The 20557-nt window shown below is 43.5% G+C and overlaps 1 protein-coding gene and 1 non-coding gene across 2 annotated transcripts in view; one reads left to right on the forward strand and one right to left on the reverse strand.

Annotated features, from left to right (window-relative positions):
• LOC146206053 (MPN domain-containing protein-like) overlaps positions 1-20557 on the reverse strand; it is a 42498-nt gene that overhangs the window by 9930 nt on the left and 12011 nt on the right. The window contains exons 8-14 of the mRNA XM_084590712.1: positions 20050-20137; positions 19836-19932; positions 19406-19478; positions 17836-17912; positions 17542-17713; positions 6671-6741; positions 3011-3100 (exon numbers count right to left, since the gene is read on the reverse strand). Of these exons, the coding sequence (XP_084446838.1) occupies positions 3011-3100; positions 6671-6741; positions 17542-17713; positions 17836-17912; positions 19406-19478; positions 19836-19932; positions 20050-20137 (668 nt within the window). The remainder of the gene's footprint in view (positions 1-3010; positions 3101-6670; positions 6742-17541; positions 17714-17835; positions 17913-19405; positions 19479-19835; positions 19933-20049; positions 20138-20557) is intronic.
• TRNAS-GGA (transfer RNA serine (anticodon GGA)) lies at positions 12287-12360 on the forward strand. Its single transcript has one exon. It is a non-coding gene; the product is annotated as a tRNA-Ser (tRNA).

Consider the following 20557-nt stretch of genomic DNA (forward strand, 5'->3'; position numbering starts at 1 on the left):
ACTCGCCTTCACCTCCTTGAGTCCACCAGCCGTTGATAAAAGTGCGCAACATGCTTGAAAAAAATTTAACTAGGCGGCGGAAGCTGCAGTCTGTGTGGTTTCTTTGCAGGTTTGACTGAATTGTAAGCTACCGTTAAACTTGAGAAGCGTGGTAGCAGTTGGTGTTTTTTTTTTTAATTTTGCGCTGAAATGGTTCCGCTTTCAACTGTCAGTATGTGACACCATTCGTACGCGATGTCTGCGTTGGTTGAACTCGCCTTCACCTCCGTGCTTCTATCAGCCGCCGGTCAAAGTGAAAAAAAAAAAAAAAGATTAACTAGCCGGCGGAGGAGAACAATTTAGCAGCAGTCCGTGTGGCAGCAAAACACACGGCGATATGTGCCGCGTGCGCGCCGCCCGCATCGCTGGAAAGGAGGAAGCTGCATGCCCACCAAAAAAAAAAAAACCATGCGCGAGCACGTGACGGCGCTCGGCCAATGAGAGGGTCGAACGACAGAGAGCGCCGGAGAGGAGGTGGGCGGCAAACTTCACATGTTGGCGCTACTTTTAGTTTATTGAGGGGCTTTACCCGTGATAGGAGAGCTTGTGAAAGAATTATGACCACGAACTATTGAAAAGGCAGTTACATGCTTCAGTGTAAGCAGCAACCATCAAAATGTGACACAAGAAAGGGTGGAAATAAGAATGCATGACCCAGAAAAGCCCAAAAAGCACGTGAAACATTTTTTTAGAGCAATTTAATTTTGTAGGGCTAGGGAAACAGCTGATGTGTTCTCTATAGCTTACTAGCAAGTCAACCATTATGAAACAGTGGCAAATTATCCGAGCAGTTCTCACAATCTAATGGAGACCGTTACATTATTTCAGTTATGAATGGTGGTTTAAAAGGTCAAGGACTTGCGATGATAGTAATCGTGTGCCATAGTTCATCCCAATTTCGGTTTTCTTAAAATGAATACGGCTTAAAATGTGTGTCAGTTTAGTATGTACATATGCAGAGAGAAAATGTTTGTGGTCAGCTCGAAATTCATGGACGATGAGCTCTGATGACTGTTGATCATAAAGGGTGTTTATAAGTAAGCATTCTATTTTGTTTAAAGTAAACTGAAGCAGAATCATATTTTGATAAGCTTTCAATAAATCTAACACCCCCTTTTTGTATTAGACGAAGGCTATCAATGCTATTTTTCGTTGTCACACCCAGACACGTAACCAATATCCCATTCTAGTGTGGACAGCGCTAAAATAAAGTTGGCACTAAAGATTTACAGGTATCATGGCTATAGTTTGCACTAAGTTATTTCTTACATAGTTTACATGGGATGACCAGCATGAACACTTTCATGAAAGCTTACACCAAGAAACTTATTTTCAGTAAACCTCTGCAGGAAATGGGATTTGAATGTTATGCTGTCATTATGATCAAAGAAACAGCGCATTTAATTTTGCTAATATAGAAGTTAACAAGCACCAACACTGCAACACATTCGCTTGCAATATGAGCAGTGCTGACATCTGGCCATCTCTGCACTGTGATTAGGTAGGTGGGTTGCAATACCGCATCTGTTGGAAAAGCAGCCAGAAATTTTTAAGCCTGAAGTCAACAAGCAAGCATGTTCTACACATACGTGCCTTTTAGTTTGTAAGAGGAAGGTGAGTGGATGCACTTTCTTCGATAGCAAAATTTTACGTGCACCTGGCCACCCACCCGCATGCACACACACGCGCGCACAACCTTTCTCCTTAATGCTGTGTGAACGACCGATAAGTGCCATTACGCAGGGTAGCCGTGTTTCAGAGTAGTTGCTGCAAAGGTCGCCTTAACCGGATTTGCATTGAGGTTGAGTCCCATGGGAAACCAACCAAATATTCTCCCGTTGTTCATTTTACCCAACAATTTCTCTCAGCAGAGTTTGTCTTAACCCCTTTGTCACCAACCCTGAGCTGTACCCATCATAAACAATTGTACCAATATCGCCAATGATGAGCCACACTTGTACATCTCGACATCGAGCTGCTCGCGTCACCTAAGCAAAGTCAGTTGGCAGTTGCGTTGGTTGTAATTTTCAACAACTAGAGAGCAGTATTTTTCAAAGGAAAAATTCCGTTTCCTGCGTTCAGCGCATTCTAAGCCGACGACAGTCGTTTCATAATGGCATCACACATGAAGAATGGCAGTGGTGGTAATGCTACACAAGAAGAAGTTGCTTCTTGGAGCAATTCTGACAGCAGCATTGCCAACGATCTAGAAGTTGTTTCCGTCAGTGACTCTGTCTTAGTTTGTGACATGTATGCACCGAGAAAAGGCTGATGGCCGAGAGCGACGGCATGCACTGAAGGAAAGCCACCCTCAAGAGCAGGCTTTCCTTTGTTTAAATGCTGAAAACAGCATGAACAAGGAAGCTGGAAGAAGACTGAGCATCAGGAGTGAATCTGGGTGCAGTTATTGAGCTGTCTTGTCGCAAATTTGAGCAAGTGTTAGCATGATGCAATCAGTGCAGCTACCTTGCCCCAGCAATATTAACCGGTTACAAAACCTACAGGTCAGCTTCCCTGTGAGGCAGAAATTCATGAAAAATGGCGGCAGGACCTGACAAGGCGACAATAATTAGGAGCACTGCATGCATCTACTACAGTCCACGCAGTTTGGAATGCAGTCTCTGTAGCACAGGCCATTGTGTGAGAAGAGCTTTTCGGGCATTCTTGACGACACGGGGATAAAGGGGACCTCTGCCACCCTGGGTGAGAGGAAAGCATGTCCACAAATGACTCATGCACGTCTGCCCGCGTGGCGATGTGCCAGTGCTGCTCCCAACTGTTACCCCAAAGTAAGTCCACGCCGTCATTGGGCAGGAATTTCCGCCCTACAGGGAAGCTAACAAGTAGGTTTTGCAACTGGTTGTTCAGCACGAGTAAGTTGCTAGGACACCAAACATCCAACAGTGAGGCCCAATTATGTGGTCAATAAATGTCCCCCTTTGTTCCATTAACATGACATCACATATCTTACCATTTCCATCAACAGGTCTTGAGTCAGGAAGGAGTCTTGAGCAACATTGTACATCATCTGCATCGGTCTCCCGTATTCATTAGGCCTGTGCTGTAACCAAAAGAGGAGCAAGGTGAACAAGAATAAAATACAGTACAAAATAAAGTACAGAAAAGCAAATAGGGCTGTTTAAAATAGTTTCTTTTATATCTACAGCCTTTATTGGATTTTGGCCAGCACGTAAGCCACTGTGCAAAACAAATTTGTTATTCCCATCCCCTCTATTCCTAGTGAAAAAATATTTTTTCACAGAAAGTGTTATATTAATGAAAATTTCTTACTATGCAAACCCTTGAATAGTCAATTTTTATTAAGAGTCATGGAAAGCTGGCAGCATGGAATCTTGCATTAATTTTAATGCATAAACAGTAAAACCTCGATATAACAAAGTCGTAGCTGCAGTGAAAAACCTTGTTATACCGCGAACTTCGCTGCATTGAGGTTTTTGTCTTCCAGTGAGCAGTGACGCATATAATATCGCGCATCACTGAAACCTTCCTGTTCCACTTTATTTTGATTACATGCATTCGTGAGGCTAATACAAGCAATTTTAGAAGAAACGCCAACACCCTGCCACATGGCCGGATAGATGGATGGAATATAGGAGCGTCCTTTTTGAAACGGGGTGGTAGCAGTAGCTATCATGCTCATTTTTCTACCTATATCTTAATTATTGATTTAGATTGGTTAACTAAACCATCATTCGATTTATTAAATTTTTGTTTCCACATTAGTAACATTATGACACTTCTCCGCTTTTAAGCCACCAATCTTCCAGTCGTTTTTTGCTAGTTTCCACCGCCGGTTTATTCACCCGGCCACTGTTATCTCTAAACCCCAAAGATTCAGGAACAATGATTGCGCCTGCATCAACTTCCGGATGGATACCATTACATTCGAGTATAATATGGTCAATCGTTTCACTGGAGTTACCACATACAGCACATGCGTCATCTCCATTGTTAAATTTCTTTTTGTAGCTGCGTGTTCTAAGGCACCCTGATCTAGCTTCAAAAAGTACGGCACTGCCTCTTGAGTTACAGAAATCTTCCTTCCTGATCTGCATTTTCCACTTTCGGTATAATTCCACACTTTCCATCGAATTTTTCCAATTTTTACCTTGTGTTTTTCACCTGTTGCTTAATGCTCTTTATTTCTCCGTCCTTGTGACTAGCATACTTACTAGTTAGTTTCCTAGTTCTTTTCCTCCATTGTGAGTCAACGCTTTTTAAGTACAGGTATTTAAATACTTTAGCTGCCCATCTGTTAGTGTCCAATTTCCTCAGGCGTTCCTCATATAATATTTTACTCTGAGCTTCCCGTACTTCGAAAGATGCCCAGCCCATATCTCCCTGTACCGCCTCATTTGTGGTTTTGCCGTGGGCACCTAGTGCTTATCGTCCAACGGATCTCTGATTTATTTCTAATATTGACTGTACCTCTGATTTTAGGCACAAAACCGCATTTCCGAAAGTAAGTCCGGGCACCATAATTCCTTTCCAAATACCCCTCAAAACCTCATACCTGTTGTATCCCCACAATGCCCTATGCTTCATTATCCCGGCATTCCTTCACCCTTTGGCCTTAAGTGATTGCTCATGCTTTCCAATGTATGCCAATCCTTCGTTTACCCATACCCCCAGATATTTATATTCTGCTACTCTGTACATCTTGCAGGGACATGCTGTCAGCCCACCCCTCATAAGGTGTTGCTAGGTCACCTTGTTTTGCATTCAATTAAGGACTAGCCACTGATTATCATAAGAGACCTAATTCTGTTAAGAGCACACAATAAAGAAAATGACCTCTCACTAAAATTAAGTACAGTTGGATTCCACAATGCCATCGGTAGTGAAGTTCACGAAGCAAGAGCTGTGGCTAGGCTCTTGCCATAAAGGTTGGCTTCACCATATGACGAGCTGCAAGCCAAATGCTGCTTTTCTCAGTTGACAGTGGTTTCACGAGGCAAAGGAGCATGAAACCAAACGCTACCAGAAAGCATATCCTGTCCACAGATTTAGCGCACTAGCACCGCCGCCAGATGCCAACAACCATGTGTGAAAAGAGATTGTGGGAGTGCCATTAGGAGAAGTGCCACTTGCAGAAATGAATCCTGCTGTTCAATATATTAAATGTTCTGGTGAATGGAAGTTTAATAAATGCAAACTGTACTGCTATACTTTAAGCTCATGATTTTCAAGGTGATCTGACGGTTAAACAATGATATATTTCGGACTGACTCTATATCCAACTACAGGCGATTAGCCTGACTGCATGGAAAGCGACAAGTTTCAACACAGCACAATGCTGCCATCAGCTCTATCCAGACTTTGTTTGTCAATACAAGGTGTTAACCCTTTGTAGGACAATGAAACACATACATCCCACTTTTGCTGTACTGCCAGCTTAAGGTTTTGCTACTTTGTTTAAACATAGTTTAAGCCGGGCCAGACATTCAGCACTATTAACTTCTCCTTTCGTAATCAACAACAATGGAGAAAAAAATGGCAAAAAAAAAAAAAAAAAAAAGTCTTCTCAGATGAAGCTTGGTTCATCAGCAAAGACCACAACCCTGCGAAACAGAATGGTACAGATGTCGTTTGTGTTCCGCAGTGGGGGAAAAGTGAGAAAAAGTTTTTTTGTGCAATCTATGCTCGATTCCACTTTATGAGACTTGTTTGGGGTCATTTCAGTGAGACCGTGTAAGCCAACAGGTCAAATACGTCTCACTTTCTTCTTTAAATTATTCATAATAAAAGTATAAAATTTGTTAGGAACCAGTTTAGCAATTAATTTCTTTAACTATTTTTGACAAAATATATCCAGTTACACAAGGGTTAAATTAAAGTCCTATCGGAAATGTGAGCCCTGCGCTTGTCAACATCACAGCGAAAGATATACAAGAATGCTAAATTGGGCGAGTTGGTTGGAGATATACAAGAATATGCCAATATTTTTTATACTTATCAGTGGTAGAAGATGCCCATGTAACAAAAATGGACATAAATAACACGTTTAATGCATGTTATAGTCACTCACTCCAGCCAAAAAAGACCAAACAGAACTAGCCAAAACACAACTGGAGCCAAATGCACAAAATGCTAAGCAAAGAGGTGGAGGTTGCCACAAGAATACAAATTAATACTTTCTCACACTCAAGCCTGCAGCACAAGGTACATCCCACTAATGAAAGAATGACTGTTTATTCTGTGGTGAGCACCCAAACCTATACGACACAGTATAGGCATTTCAAAGCAATAAAACTATCGCTACAATAAGGCACCAAATGCTTCAGCAGTAGGACGCAGTAGGCCGAAGTGCTGACCAATTCGGACCAAGAGGAAAAACTGGTATGAAGGGTAAAGGAGGCATCAAAATCCAGTGGGGTCTTCAAGTAAACTTGAACTAGAACTAGTGAAATTCCAAATGATTCACAGTGGCCAGTTCTGATCAGTCCTTTTTCCTACTGGGATATGCCAGACACCTTAGCTTCCAGCAACAATTGACTGGTGTCCCAGTTACCTGTAATTCAGCTCAACAGTGCTTCGAAGGCCTATTACCAGTTTCATATTTTGGCACCTGTCATTATAGCTTCTATAACTACAAAAAGCATCAACTTACATCAGGTGGAGGCATGACCCAATAGGCCAGGTACTTTGCATCTACACAGGACTCATCTTTCACATAGGGAGCTGAAATAAAGAATAAAAAGTTGTCAGCTGCTACCCTTGAAATAACAGGTTGTGTTACCATGCTCTGAATATTGCATTCGCACGAATGACTTTTGGAGTTCAACCAATTATATTCACGGTAGCCTAAATCGTCATAATTCGCAGTGTTTAAATGTGTATGATGCAACCATTGGTACTTGAAATCCACCCTACTTTCTCCTACTTAATAAAACAGGTGTTTTAAGGTTCACAGTTTCTGTGATGGTACAGTAAAACATTGTTATTTTGAAATCATTGGGACTGAAAAAAGAATGATATGAATCAACCAGATTTTTAAATTAACAGAGCGCGGCAAAAAAGTGATACCGAGGCAAAAATTTTTATGGCAGGAAGACCTTATCTACAAAGGACGAACTTTGAGAATGCAACTCATAGCAATGAACACGTAACGATGTAACCATAAAAAAAGTAATCGGAAGCCTATGGAGATGATAAAAAAAAAAAAAAGCCTACACCCTGGCTTCCATATGCGTGCAATGCCCGACTGATTATAAATAGTCATGACCAGCCTTTTGTGGCTATGGAGTCCAAGCTATGAGCTAGCACCCCTACCTTACAAGTCTATCTCCCAGGCTCGTTTGTAGCAGTTGGCACCTTGTGCTCATAGCGTTCTATGTATAGCAACCGAAAGCTGTCCATGACTATAGCCACAAGCCAAATTGAAAATTGCCCTGTAGTTAGATTTCAGTGCAACATGCACTTTGGAGATTGCTTACATGTTATTTACCACATGTGCAAGAAAGCGATCAGCAGCACGAATGAGCCGGACAAGTGGCATGCCATTCGAGTTTTCTTAAGCAGAACGTATCTGCATATGAATTAACGCTCTCCGACATATAGAGCCCTATGTGTACAGCAAGGAACAGGCACTGGAATGGCACATCTACCCACCACTTCGGATGGTCGCTTTTCTTGACGTATAGTATGATATACTGAGTTTAACATCCCAAAGCGGCATCAGCTATAGGTGATGCCATAGTGGAGTTCTCCGGCAATATCACACCTTGTGTTTCACCTTCACTGAAACATGGCCACTGCAACCAAACCTGTGTCAATGGGACCAGCAGTCAAGCACTTAGCCACTGAGCCACCGTGGCAGGGCTCCTGAAGAAAGGTCAACTTATATGTGATGGTACTTAAAGTAATAAGCATTGCGTGCAGTCAACCTCTCCTGGGTAGAGAGCAAGAGTGGTCTCGTCATGGAACATGCACTGACAATGCTAAGAGTGGGACATTTTTTGATGATAGTGCCTTTGCTAGATGTTGCCTTGGCCATGGCCAGCCGATAAGGGAGTGACAAATATGCACACCACAGCCTCCAGCCAGGCTATGCACTAACGAAGCACTGAAGCACATCATGTCGGTGCACACAGATGCATTGCAGTGAAGCACGTCTTTCGAAGCCTGCAAGCCATACCACCAGGGGCTACATTTTTTACGGTGGAATTATTGAGGCTGCGGATATTCTCATATAGGGAACCCAAGCTGGAGTTTGCTCCGCGACAGCAGTGCTCGGTTCATGACAGAGCAGAGACAAGCCGCAAAACCTACAAACAGCCGTGGCCGCGCAAGGCCGTCTGTGGAGCCTGCGCAGCCCGTTTGTGCGGCAGCGGGCCAGGCGCAATCACACGTGCGCACAGAGCAGAAGAAAAATGAGGAGGAGGGGGAACAGTCGCATAGAGATGCGCATAAAGCCAGCGCTCTTCACCAGTGGGGTTTCTCATTTTTGCTTTTTTCAGTTCCCTGGCTGACAAAGAGGCTGGTTGGAAACGCGTTTTTAATCTGTGCTTTTGAAAGCGAGAAATTATGATTAACTGATAGACTGTTGTCACTGCCACTGCGCGCCACTTCAGGTCCTGAAAAATGATCGCCCCGAACATTGTTTTCAAAGATTCGCTAGTCGAAGGTGAGAGGCAAGCGACAGGTATTCTGAGGGCCCGAGGTGGCACCTCTTGTGTTGTTAAAGAGGTAGAGACACCAAATCTTTGTGCTGTACTTTTGCGTTGTAAATAGTGTGCAGCGATTCTGTAAGCATAGAGCATGGTGTTACAAGCCCAAAATTGCATTAAATTATTATATTATTAGCATACAGCAGTTTCGGTTCGTAGTTGCCAGGTTTTTACTTGACGTCAAGAAACAGAAGACATAACATTGAAATGTCACATGGGCCAAAAACTCGTGACGTCAAGGAGCAGGAGCGTCATCTGCTCTGTTTGCAGTGTGATTCCGCCATATGCTCTCATGGCGCAGTCACACTGCGGAAAGAGCTTTGGTCAACTGTATTTAGTTCATTATAGTCAACTGCATCCGTAAACATGTTTGCGTCATTTTGGCGATCCTGTCACGCCGCGCCAACACGAAATATTCGGAAACATGCCACTGTCGCCAACTTGCTCTCCTACAACTTGTTGCTCGTAGCAGTGCCGATGTCGGCCGCTCGCTTCGCTACTATATTGCTGAAATTCCTATACTACAAGAGCATGTGGGAAAAGTTAAAAAGCAGGAGAAGCTTTGATCCCGAAGCAGCGCGCGCAAAAGCTCGCAAGTATATAGTTTGAATCGCACTGATCGAGGTGCCCCTTTCATGCGCCGTTTCAAGCGCCGCTTCATGTGTGCGAATCTGGTTATCGTTTAGAAAAAATTCACAAATTTCAGAGAATGAAAACAGTCATCGAGTACAGTTTTGGCGACAGTAAACTGAAATCGACAATTGCTTACTCGCAGGATGCACATAAAGTCACCACGAAGCACCAGTGTGACCTCGCAAACCCCGGTGTGCCGAGCAATGCTGCGTCTCGTGATAGTCGTCTGCGCTACTTCTGAAGAGAAAATTAGGCCGATTAAGGATAGTCGCCATACACACGTTTTATCGAGCTTTTATTTTATTATGAAATAGGCTTCCATAGTAAAGCGGTGACGGAAGACGAACTTTTATTACAGCGTTTAGTCGCTGACCCATTCCGAGTGCCGTCCGGCGAAACCGACTAGGCATAGTGACGAGTAGGGCAGGCAGACAGCAGCGCAGTTCGTCGCCCGGCACGCCCGCGTGAGGCGCCATTGCCGAAGGCTCCGCATTTGTGCAGGCATGCTACTGTTGCACGAGTATAGCAGGCAGTCCTGATAACATTTGTATTTTCTGGTACAAAGCAAAGGAGTGTTACAGTGCCTCACTGCTGCGCCGCCAGCCACTCCGGTCTTGGCTACGGCGACCGACAACAACGCCGTCCGCCGACCATTGCTGCGCCGTCGGCTGCAGCCTTAGAAAATTTTAGTGAATGAATATTGCCATTAAGCATAATTTTTGCTACAGTGAGCTGTCGTGCTGTCCGTGCGTTAGAAGTGTTAGAACGCTACGGGTGCAAAAGAACCGAAATGAGCTGACCAGCTGAGCAGCATCGTCTCTTACATCAGAAAACTGTGCAATGACGGCACAAATACTTGATTATGGTTTTTCAGTGAACCTACGTCACAGCCAATGCGCTAGCGATAGGTCCGAAATGCAAGATCGAGCATATCCACAAACTTCAAAAAGGAATTAAACTATTTTCTACGCTTCCCTTGAGTCTAACACTTGGCTGTGATGGTCTTCAAGCACAAAGGAAGCGCGTGACAAGCTTTGCACATCCTTATAATGTGGTGTCTCTACCCCTTGAAGGTGTGGGAGAGTAAAGAATAATTCGGAAGCCCCGATGTCTCTGTCCATGCTGTTCAGAGATAGAAGGGTCCAGCCTTCTTATGGAGAATCATTGATACGCATGTACACAGTGACGAGTGCGCTTGCCGCTGGGCACCGGCTGGAGAGTTTCCCTTCCCTTTGTGACTGTTCACTTGAAAGGGGCCTATTAAACTCTCTGGGGACAGACGTTTTAGACAACCCCCAACAAGGTCAACGAAAGTGAAGATTGCCACCCATAATGACCCATTCGCTTCAGCACAATGACAACTGCACAGGATGCTACTGGTAGCATGGTGGTTGTTTTGGCGCGTTCCCTACAAAGGCACAAAGGATACCGCCTTACCCTTTGCATACCTGCCAGGTTCATAAAAAGGCATTAGGGAGATCTGATGGACAAGCAAAGAGGGGAGGGGGGGGGGGGGGGGTTGAGACGAGAAAGAAAGGAGTTACGTACCAGGCATTTATAATGACCGAGTTGTTTTTATTTAGTTCAAAAGAATCAGGTGTTTTTTTTTTCTGCGCAAAACACCAACATGCCACATCACTGCTCACTGTTGGGAACCTTCGATGTGGCAGATGCTGCCCTTTTCAGAAATTCTTTTGAGTACTGCCGAGGTAACAATGTTTGCCCCTGTGACATTTTGACAAAAGAATGTAACCGAGGGTTGTGTCAGACATGGATGATCGGAACTGGGTGCAATTTGTTTTACAATACTGAACTGCCTCTCCCATTCAGCATTGCTGTGTGGTACACAGAGGATTCCGTGCATTACTGCCGAGATACGGCTAAATTTCTTTTGCCCATCTGCGCCTTTGATCTGGGAGATGGCGCTCCACTGCATGTCAGCACATTCTTCTTGTAGCACATCTTGAGGAATGTGAAACACCTGAAGTTTGACAAATTCCATTTCGAGAGAATTCAAAGCTTGATCTTTTGACTCTTGCTGCTTTAGTGGCAGTAAGGCTGGAAATCACTCCACAAAGAAAAGGACATTCTGAATGGACATAGTGTCGATGAACTTCAGATCTGTGACTCTTGAATTACTGTATTTTCAGCCAAAGGGAATTTGAGGCGAATATAATCGCAGGCAGTGACCAGGTATTTTCGAACAGCCTCATAAAATTGTTCTTGCTCACTTGGCTTTAGTTTCTGAGCAATGCGTTTGGCTTCCAGTCCAACCACAATGTCTTCATCATCCTTCTGTCCATCTCTGTCGTAGTAATCAACTGTAAGTAGGTACTTATAATAAGGGAGTAATTACTCATTGCATCCACCCAAGCGCAGCCATACGGCTACAAAGGAAAGCTGATGGACAAGCAAAGAGGGGAGGGGGGGGGGCTGAGACGAGAGAGAAAGGAGTTACGTACCAGGCATTTATAATGACCGAGTTGTTTTTATTTAGTTCAAAAGAATCAGGTGTTTTTTTTTTTTTCTGCGCAAAACACCAACATGCCACATCACTGCTCACTTTGTTGATCGATTCACTGGTCACTGACCATGGTCATTTAAAAAAAAAATGACGTTTCGGGAGCGCTACGGCTCCCTTGTTCACAATGAACCTTTGTGAACAAGGGAGCCGTAGCGCTCCCGAAATGTCATTTGTTTTAAAATTGACCGTGGTCAGTGACCAGTGAATCGATCAACAAACCATGATTACTGATCAGACGGTATGCCGTCGAACCCTCGACTACATCACTGCTCACTGTTATTACTCCCTTATTACAAATCTACTCCACCTTGGGGGATTCCCCTAAATAATTGACCAACACCATTCCTACTTCGAGTTATAGATCAATTCGCTCTCGCCCTACCATCTGATCTGCTGACCGTCCTGGTTAGCTCAGTCGGTAGAGCGACTGCCCCGGAAAGGCGGTGGTGCCGGGTTCGATTCCCGGATCAGGATGAATTTTTCTTTAACTACGAAGTTTCTGAGAAAGCTGTATAGCTTTCCTTTGTAGCCGTATGGCTGCGCTTGGGTGGATGCAATGAGTAATTACTCCCTTATTACAAATCTACTCCACCTTGGGGGATTCCCCTAAATATTTGACCAACACCATTCCTACTTCGAGTTATAGATCAATTCGCTCTTGCCCCTACCATCTGATCTGCTGACCGTCCTGGTTAGCTCAGTCGGTAGAATGACTGCCCCGGAAAGGCGGTGGTGCCGGGTTCGATTCCCGGATCAGGACGAATTTTCTTTAACTACGAAGTTTCTGAGAAAGCTGTATAGCTTTCCTTTCTGGCCGTATGGCTGCGCTCAGGTGGATGCAATGAGTAATTACTCCCTTATTACAAATCTACTCCACCTTGGGGGATTCCCCTAAATATTTGACTAAGTAGGTACTTGCGTTCCTATAGAAGGCGTGGCTGCACGAACTTTGAAGGAGGTCTTCTAAAAGGTCAAAAAGTAAAGATTTCAGCATGTGTATTTGAGGAGCTAGCAACTACAGCCGGCAGTTCAATGCCTCAAAGGCAGGAATTGTGCTATTCAAAAAAGACGGCATGCTTTGTTGAGGTCGGAGCTCAAAAACCCAAACAGCCTCTCTTCACATGTTATGCACGGTGACCTAGTCTGGCCTACGACATTAGTGGCCTAGCCTTTTTCACTGCCACTGGTGCCTTCTTTCTCTTCAGTCTGCATGGCATGTTCTCCAGTTGTGCACTTTGCGCTGACACCACTGGAGTCTTTGGAATTTGGTAGAATGACAGAAATTGCGCACTTGTGGCTTCTTTTTTCACCTGATGAAGGAAAAAACTCAACAGAGGACCCCATTGATGCATTAACCTTTCCAGGCATTTCCCAAGTGATAGCCATCGGGTTAGCGCATGCTTCAGAATTTTTCGATACTCAACATTGTGCATTTCTCGAAAATGCTTCAGGGGAGCTTTTCTTTTCGCCCTTTTTCCAAATAAAAGGAACATTTACATGGACTTCGCACACCTTCGCTGGGAGACAAGGCGCCGCTTTTTATGCTGCAATGCTGATTAAATGGCATGGACAGCCAATCATAATAAAGTTTTTATAGATGTCCGTCAGTGCTGCCCCTATGCCATTTTTCTTTCCCAGTATCATGTTGGCGTTGTCAGAGCCAAAAGCTATGCAATTAGACACAGGTATGTCCAAGGAACCGAGAGTATCTATCAGCAATCTGGCGATATTGAGCTAAGTTGACTGGCCCTCTAAGGTGCTCAGAGCAAGAAGTTTGCTCTTGATCAAGCCCAATTCTTTGACAAAATAGGTAACCACGATCGGATACTGCTGCACTTGGCTATTGTTACTGCCATCTACGGCAATTGAAACCACTCTCTTTTTCAGGGCACTCACCGTGCTCTCTTGTGCGTGGCGCGCCATTTCACTGATAATTGCTGTCATCTTGGTCCTAAAACATGCGCTGCGCTACGCAACGTAAGACTTCGGGAACATTTGGCGCAACAAAGGTTGCTTAAGTGCTTCTTCGATGAAATGTGCACAGCCAAGTCTGTTCTGCCGCCATGCGAGATGCTGATGTCACAAATGCGAACTGTGCAAAATGCATGATGCTCACCTTTCCACAACATCACAACACATCCAAACTCAGCAGTATACTGCTTTAGGAAGACCTGAAGATATTTCTTGTGCTCTTTACTGAGTGCCATGGCCGAAGACTACATTAATGCGACACTACACAATGCATGCCTCCTAAAAACTGCACTAGACCATGCATCTGAGCTGCTGAAGGTAACAAACAATAGAAGGAAACACGGAGGTTGCCTGAAGCAAAAACCGGTATTAGTGTAGAAACATTATAGGTAGAACTGAAGTCGCAAAGTTCAGACAGAACCCAACCTCAGCGCCACGCTTGAGCCACCCCAGGCAGCGGCGGCGCTACAGTCTCATAAACAGCAAAATGAAAGTAGTTCTGGCTGGTTTAACTACTGCGCTTGGACGCCTATGCTTTTTAGGCTGTTCACTGATCCCGATGTCAATCGGCGTCACGCGGTAGGTAGCCTCGGAGCTATGTGGCCAGACTAGAAAAAGGATTTGGCCAAACATGGGAGTATTTCTGGGAGATTTCTTTTTTGGTCGTACAATCGTACAAAAGCATCAAAATTTGGCTGTCTCCCGGATAATTTGGGAGACTTGGCAGGTATGCCTTTGGCGCATGCCGACAGCGGCCAGGGGAAATTTGCTGCTGTAGCGCTGCCGTCCGAAATTAATGAAATCAATTCAATCGAACACCTCTGATGAGACTTGGCGCATTTCTGAGAGCCATAAATGCCAGCAGCACTGATGAAAAACTCAACCAGCTGTTGCGATTAGGAAAACAGCCAATGGTGGCTTCCAAGACTACATGGTATGACAATGTGAGGCAACCATTGACACAAAAAGAGCTTGCATGACAGGTATCGATGGTATTAGGTTATTATGAAAAAAGCATCCTTAAAATCAATGTCCTGTTTTATAATAAAAACCCACATTATCACTGATACCTTAAGGAACAATAGTAAACAGTTATTCCTAAATGTGCTGTGGGAACAACAGTGGCTTAATAGAATGATTAATATTGGTTGCAATCATACAAAAATGCCAAAATGTCTGATACTGTCTTACCATAAAACTCCTGAGTCAGTTTTAGTGCAGTAAAAGGAAAGTTAAAAATGACAACTTAAATATCACAATGTTAGCTCGTCACCACATGTTCAAGGGAATCAAAAATGGCAAATTTCTTACCAGAGGCAGGAAAAAGGTCAGCAATACAGAGAAGCCAAGTTAAATGTGCCTCTTTCAGAATATTTTGAGCCACACAGAATGCTTAGTAGATATGTAGACAAACTTGCATAATGATTTTTAAGAAATGATTTCATTTTCCACACGTTCACTTGTTTCACTTGTCCACAACATCAGTGCTCACAAAAGATAACACTAAGTTCAATTATTCTTGCAGGATTCAACAGATGCCAGAGAATATTAATTGTTCTGAAAAGCAGTGCCAGTCCCAAATGTCAATAAAAAAAACAAATAGACTTTCCATGATTAAGGACAATACAAACTGCGAAATGCCCGCTGAAAAGTTTAGCTCTTTTCTCTGAATCATTTCACAGCTGCCACGTGTTTATCTGAAGATATCCATGTGTTCTAAAGGTCACAGTTCTTATCTGCAAGGTGTTAGTGTCTTTCTGGTAGCCATGGTGAGTTGTGTCTTGAGTTACGAGACCACCGAATGCCGACCTCGGCACTGCTTTACCTGCTGGTATGATATTCACTAGAGATTGCATTTTTCCAACTCAAAACATTCTGTACATAAAACGTTGATATTTATTGATATAATGAACAAGTCGGTCCTGCAGAAATGCATATTTTAGCTTTTTTTTATGCGTTACTCATGTGAACTTTTTTTTTTTTATGCATTACCTGTGTGAAAATAAAGTTTTATATATACTCCTTTCGTATTTGTAAATTTTATGAAATTTCTTTCATAGTCCCCTTTAAGGTCGGCTTTCCCCCGCGGTAAATACTCTAGCTGTTGCGGAATGGCGCCAACAATGGTGGCTAACATTAACTATCGAGAGCTAGCGCCAGCGTCGTGGCAGCACAAGCACCACCCCTGATCTTGTCACCGCGCACGCGGGCAAAGCCAGGGCTCTTCGGCTGGGGAACTCGACACAAGCGGACGCATCCTCGTGCGACTCCGCAGTCACCAGCGAGGCGAAGGCCTCGCGGGACTTTTCCCGCCTGCTCGCCCTGTCCAGCCTCAGAGCTTATCCTCTGCCCTAGTCACTAGTGTGGGCAAACACTTGACCGTAGCCCTGCTGGTGAGTCGGACGACCTAGATTCATTAGCATGTTTTATTGCTAGCCGGCATTGTTGTTCCTGCCGCAATAAATGCCTGCTTGTTGTCAGCACGTGTTCTTCCTTTGTTCCCAAGAGCACGGCCCGCAGTGGTCGGCGTGCCCTCGATAGCGCACGCGATCACTGGGTGGGGTCGGCGGTTTGGACTGTCAGCCGCGACTTAGTGGGGAAAACGTATTTATCCCCCTATAAATCCCCACAATTACGACCATAGGATTAGAAAGAGAATTTCCTCTTCTAATATTTAATACTATATATGACTTAGTACCAAGCACGTAAGCATGCTCTGTTAAATGTAAAAAATATTAGAAGCACCACCCAAAAACAAATCTAAAACTACCACTTTTCCCGTTTGGAGGAAAGTGTTAAGACTTGAAAATAGATTGCCATTTGCCTTTTTTTTTTCTAAGCCCAAAATTAAAAAAAAAAAAAAAAAAAACTGGCTTTAGATTTATTTTAGCCCTAGGGCTATATTGAGGCTACGACGGACGACAGGTAAGACTGCTTTAATTAGTTTGCTAATTCACTAAATATTGTGGAAGAAGGCCAGGTCGAGACGGCAAGGCAAGGGATGGCGTGTCTGGCGTTTATTCTGATGGACAACCGAGGCGCGTGCTCCCAGTGGCGCCGCGGGATGATGACGATGGTATGTACACGTGAAAAAAGATACTTGGAAGACTCACAATATGTTAATTTTTAAAATCCTTATTCTATTGGGAATGTTGCATTTTCAGAATTGTAGCTCGCCCTTCCAATATTATACCCGAAAAAAAAAAAAAATTTTTTTTCCTTAAAACTAGCAGGTGTTAAAGGCTCCACAGATGTCACCCTAATAGGCAGCTTCCCACCGTAACACAGTGGCAGCCTGAGCACGTGACACAAGTCACTCCACCCAGATATTTCGTCACTTGCTGGCATCACCCGAGAGCCAGAGTTCCAGATGGGCGCACAGCTGTTAGTTGTCAATTTTACTTTGACCGCGGCCTCACTCACAGCCGCCGTGTTGGTACCCAAAGCACGCAGTCATTTTGCTCGCACTCCAGCCTCAAAGTGCCGAGGAGGAGCAATCTACGCTGCACGCGACTACTGCCGCTCCATGACAGTGTGAAGCCCCCTTTCAGGTGACATTTATGGGAGCTATTCAATACTCGAACGATATGAAAAAAATATATCAGACACATTTTTTTTTTTTTACATCACTATTTCAAAATTGAATGCTACAAAATGGACCTTAGTTTCCAAAGGTAAACCTACAGCATATGAGACCAACACAGGGTGTGTAGGAAGAGTCACTCTCGCCCTTCATGGTGATTTGGTAGTCCAGCTGACAGTTGCAGTCTCGCAAGCTCGGCTGCGGAGGAGCCTTTGGGTGGCTATGGTACCAACCCACTACTGTGAGGTGGCGCTGCTCCAATGACTCGCGAATCTGGGAGAGAGAAAAAAAAAGCAAAGGAGTGGCGTTATCACATCTGCTGCTTTGAAAGCAGAAGCTCTGACAAAATTTTGAAATGTCCCAATGACTACTGTCATGATAAACACTGAATGTACCTCTTCCTCAATGGCTGGAGCGGCTTCCTTGTCACCGAGTCTTCCTCTGCATGGGAACGCTTGGAGTATGGACAGGTCTGCATGAATGACATTAAATGGTAGAAAAGTGCACAGCTGCGAAATGAAAAGTACTTATTCATGATAAAAAAAATATCCCAAATAAGTTCCAACACTAACCACAGAAACCTATGCTTAACTGCATCACAGCAGACAGCACATTAACCGTGAAAATCGCCCACAAAGTTTTGAAAAGCATGGCAGGTCATAAGTTATGAGCTGGATCATCTGAACCTTGATGCACAACATAGCAACACACCAGCAGCAAGACTTCCTGTTCCAAATAATTATTCATGCAAAGTGAAACAAAGAAACACACGATGTGAGGGTTCAGCCACTCACAACATATACCAAGGCTCCCAAGCCTCTGACAAAAAAGTAGCTGCAACAACTTGTACATGCCATTCTAACCCTTTTTTAAAGAATACATAAACATTTGTACAAATCTGGTTTGTATGCAGAGTGGATAAATTCTTGAGGTGGCAGCAATGCAACTTGGGTATTCCAAACCGAAGAAGGCAGTCCGTACACAAAGCTTGTACTGTATATAACACTGGGCTGTGTGATTAAAATTGACAGTTGTTAAAATTAAGCAAAAAATAAATAAATAAATAAGAAGGGAAGCACTGCAACTCCAGATACATTGATCTGCTGGAACGACTCTAACCCTTTTTTAAAGAATACATAAACATTTGTACAAATCTGGTTTGTATGCAGAGTGGATAAATTCTTGAGGTGGCAGCAATGCAACTTGGGTATTCCAAACCGAAGAAGGCAGTCCGTACACAAAGCTTGTACTGTATATAACACTGGGCTGTGTGATTAAAATTGACAGTTGTTAAAATTAAGCAAAAAATAAATAAATAAATAAGAAGGGAAGCACTGCAACTCCAGATACATTGATCTGCTGGAACGACCATCATTCCCAAAAGGCATTCCTTTCCTCATTAACTTCTTCACAGTAAGAGGGACAGTGAGGACCCCTTCATTCAACATTTATCCCTAATGAAAATCGATTCTATGGCTCTTTCTGGCCATGCTGGCATTTGCAATGAAAAATACAATATATTGCTGGGGAAATGGGATTTAAAAATTTTCTGCCATTCAGCTCTGAACACATGATGACAGGGCCGGAAAGGACTCTGTGGTCCCCATCTGAAAATGAGCGGCAGAGCAGCCCAGTCTCTAGGGCCCGTGTGCGTACAGGAAAATGCCTCATCACGCCGCATTATGATTGCAAAAGTCAGTGTTGGAAACACCTGCACTTAACTTTTCTTTTTACCAGGCTTACAAAATCTCTGATTTTGGTCAAAGTAGAGCCTATCAATGAAACAGCAATGAATGCAAGCAAATTTTAATTTGTCCTCGGTTTAATGTACCTTTCCTCTCATCTCAGCAGATCACATTCGTTTTCACATTTGCTGGGCTTTGAATCAAAGCAATAACAACACAGCTTTGAATCTTCTGCCAAGAGGCTGGTGCAGGTGAAAAATTTTAAGGAAAAATTACTTACTGTGTGCAGCAATGTCCCATGTTCCACCGAGGTAGCCAACCACTTCACTCTCTGTCAGGTGACAGTGGAAGTCCTAAGAGACAAGGAAGGGAACACCACTTGCAAACGAAGCATTTAGCAACCTCCTAGTCCTCGAGATACAAAATAAAGTATACATGACATCCGCAGAAGAACAACTAAATTCTGGGAGAAAATTACCTCCTCCTATGGTTAAAAATCTCCGATGATAACAGTTCAATCACTCACTCTACAAGAGTAATTGTTGTTCACAAACCATTAAAAGCCCAAATCAATCAGCCTATGCAAAAACCATCCCATGGCACCTGCAAATCGAGATCACTCTTCACTGTCAGTAGATTGCTCAACTCACACTGCAACACTGGTTACCACAGCAATGCACCATCACTACTAGAACAGTGAATATACTAACGATAAGCAGTAAGCAGTTTGTAGATATAGTCAGTGTGAATGGCTGAATCCTGTCCAGAACACTGAATGGCGTAGAGATGACCAGTGTGTTCAAATCACTGAAAAAGAACACAAATGTAATGAGTGCATTTATTACTAAACAGAACCACAGTAGAAGAAAAAAAATCAAAGAAATGACAGTAGTGCAATTTTCATGTGCTTGAAATTAAACATACCAATCAACATTGCGAGTCCCAAGAGCTCCGTGACTTAGAATAAGTGTCTCCTTTGGCACTGGTTGCTCTGGTGCATTCTGGTAGGCCACTAATAGCAAATCAATGAATATTGTGTTAATAATGTGCAATGGGAATGGACATCTATGGCCCTGACATGGATGAACACATGTAATCAACTATCTTTAAGGTAAAAATTCAGTTACAGTAGTAGAGACTTCCCACTGATAACACTACATAAAACCAATAGCTTTCTTCATAAAAGCTTATTAACAATGCAACTTTTGCCAAAGAAAAAGCTGGTTTTATACAACTGCATAAATGTTTACTCATATCCAGATGTTACGTATTTCGCATACTAAATTAATGCACACATTAGCATACCCTGTCAACCCAGCAGCATCAAAAATTGGGAGATTTTATTCATGCAAAATGGGGTGGGGGGGAATGTGGAGTGAATGGCTGTGTGCACTACAATTTTCATGCAGAGTTCAAACAGTCCTTTCGCAGC

Source organism: Amblyomma maculatum, chromosome 1 (assembly GCF_055883805.1).
Source record: "Amblyomma maculatum isolate TAMU_Amacu chromosome 1, ASM5588380v1, whole genome shotgun sequence".
Taxonomy (NCBI): domain Eukaryota; kingdom Metazoa; phylum Arthropoda; class Arachnida; order Ixodida; family Ixodidae; genus Amblyomma; species Amblyomma maculatum.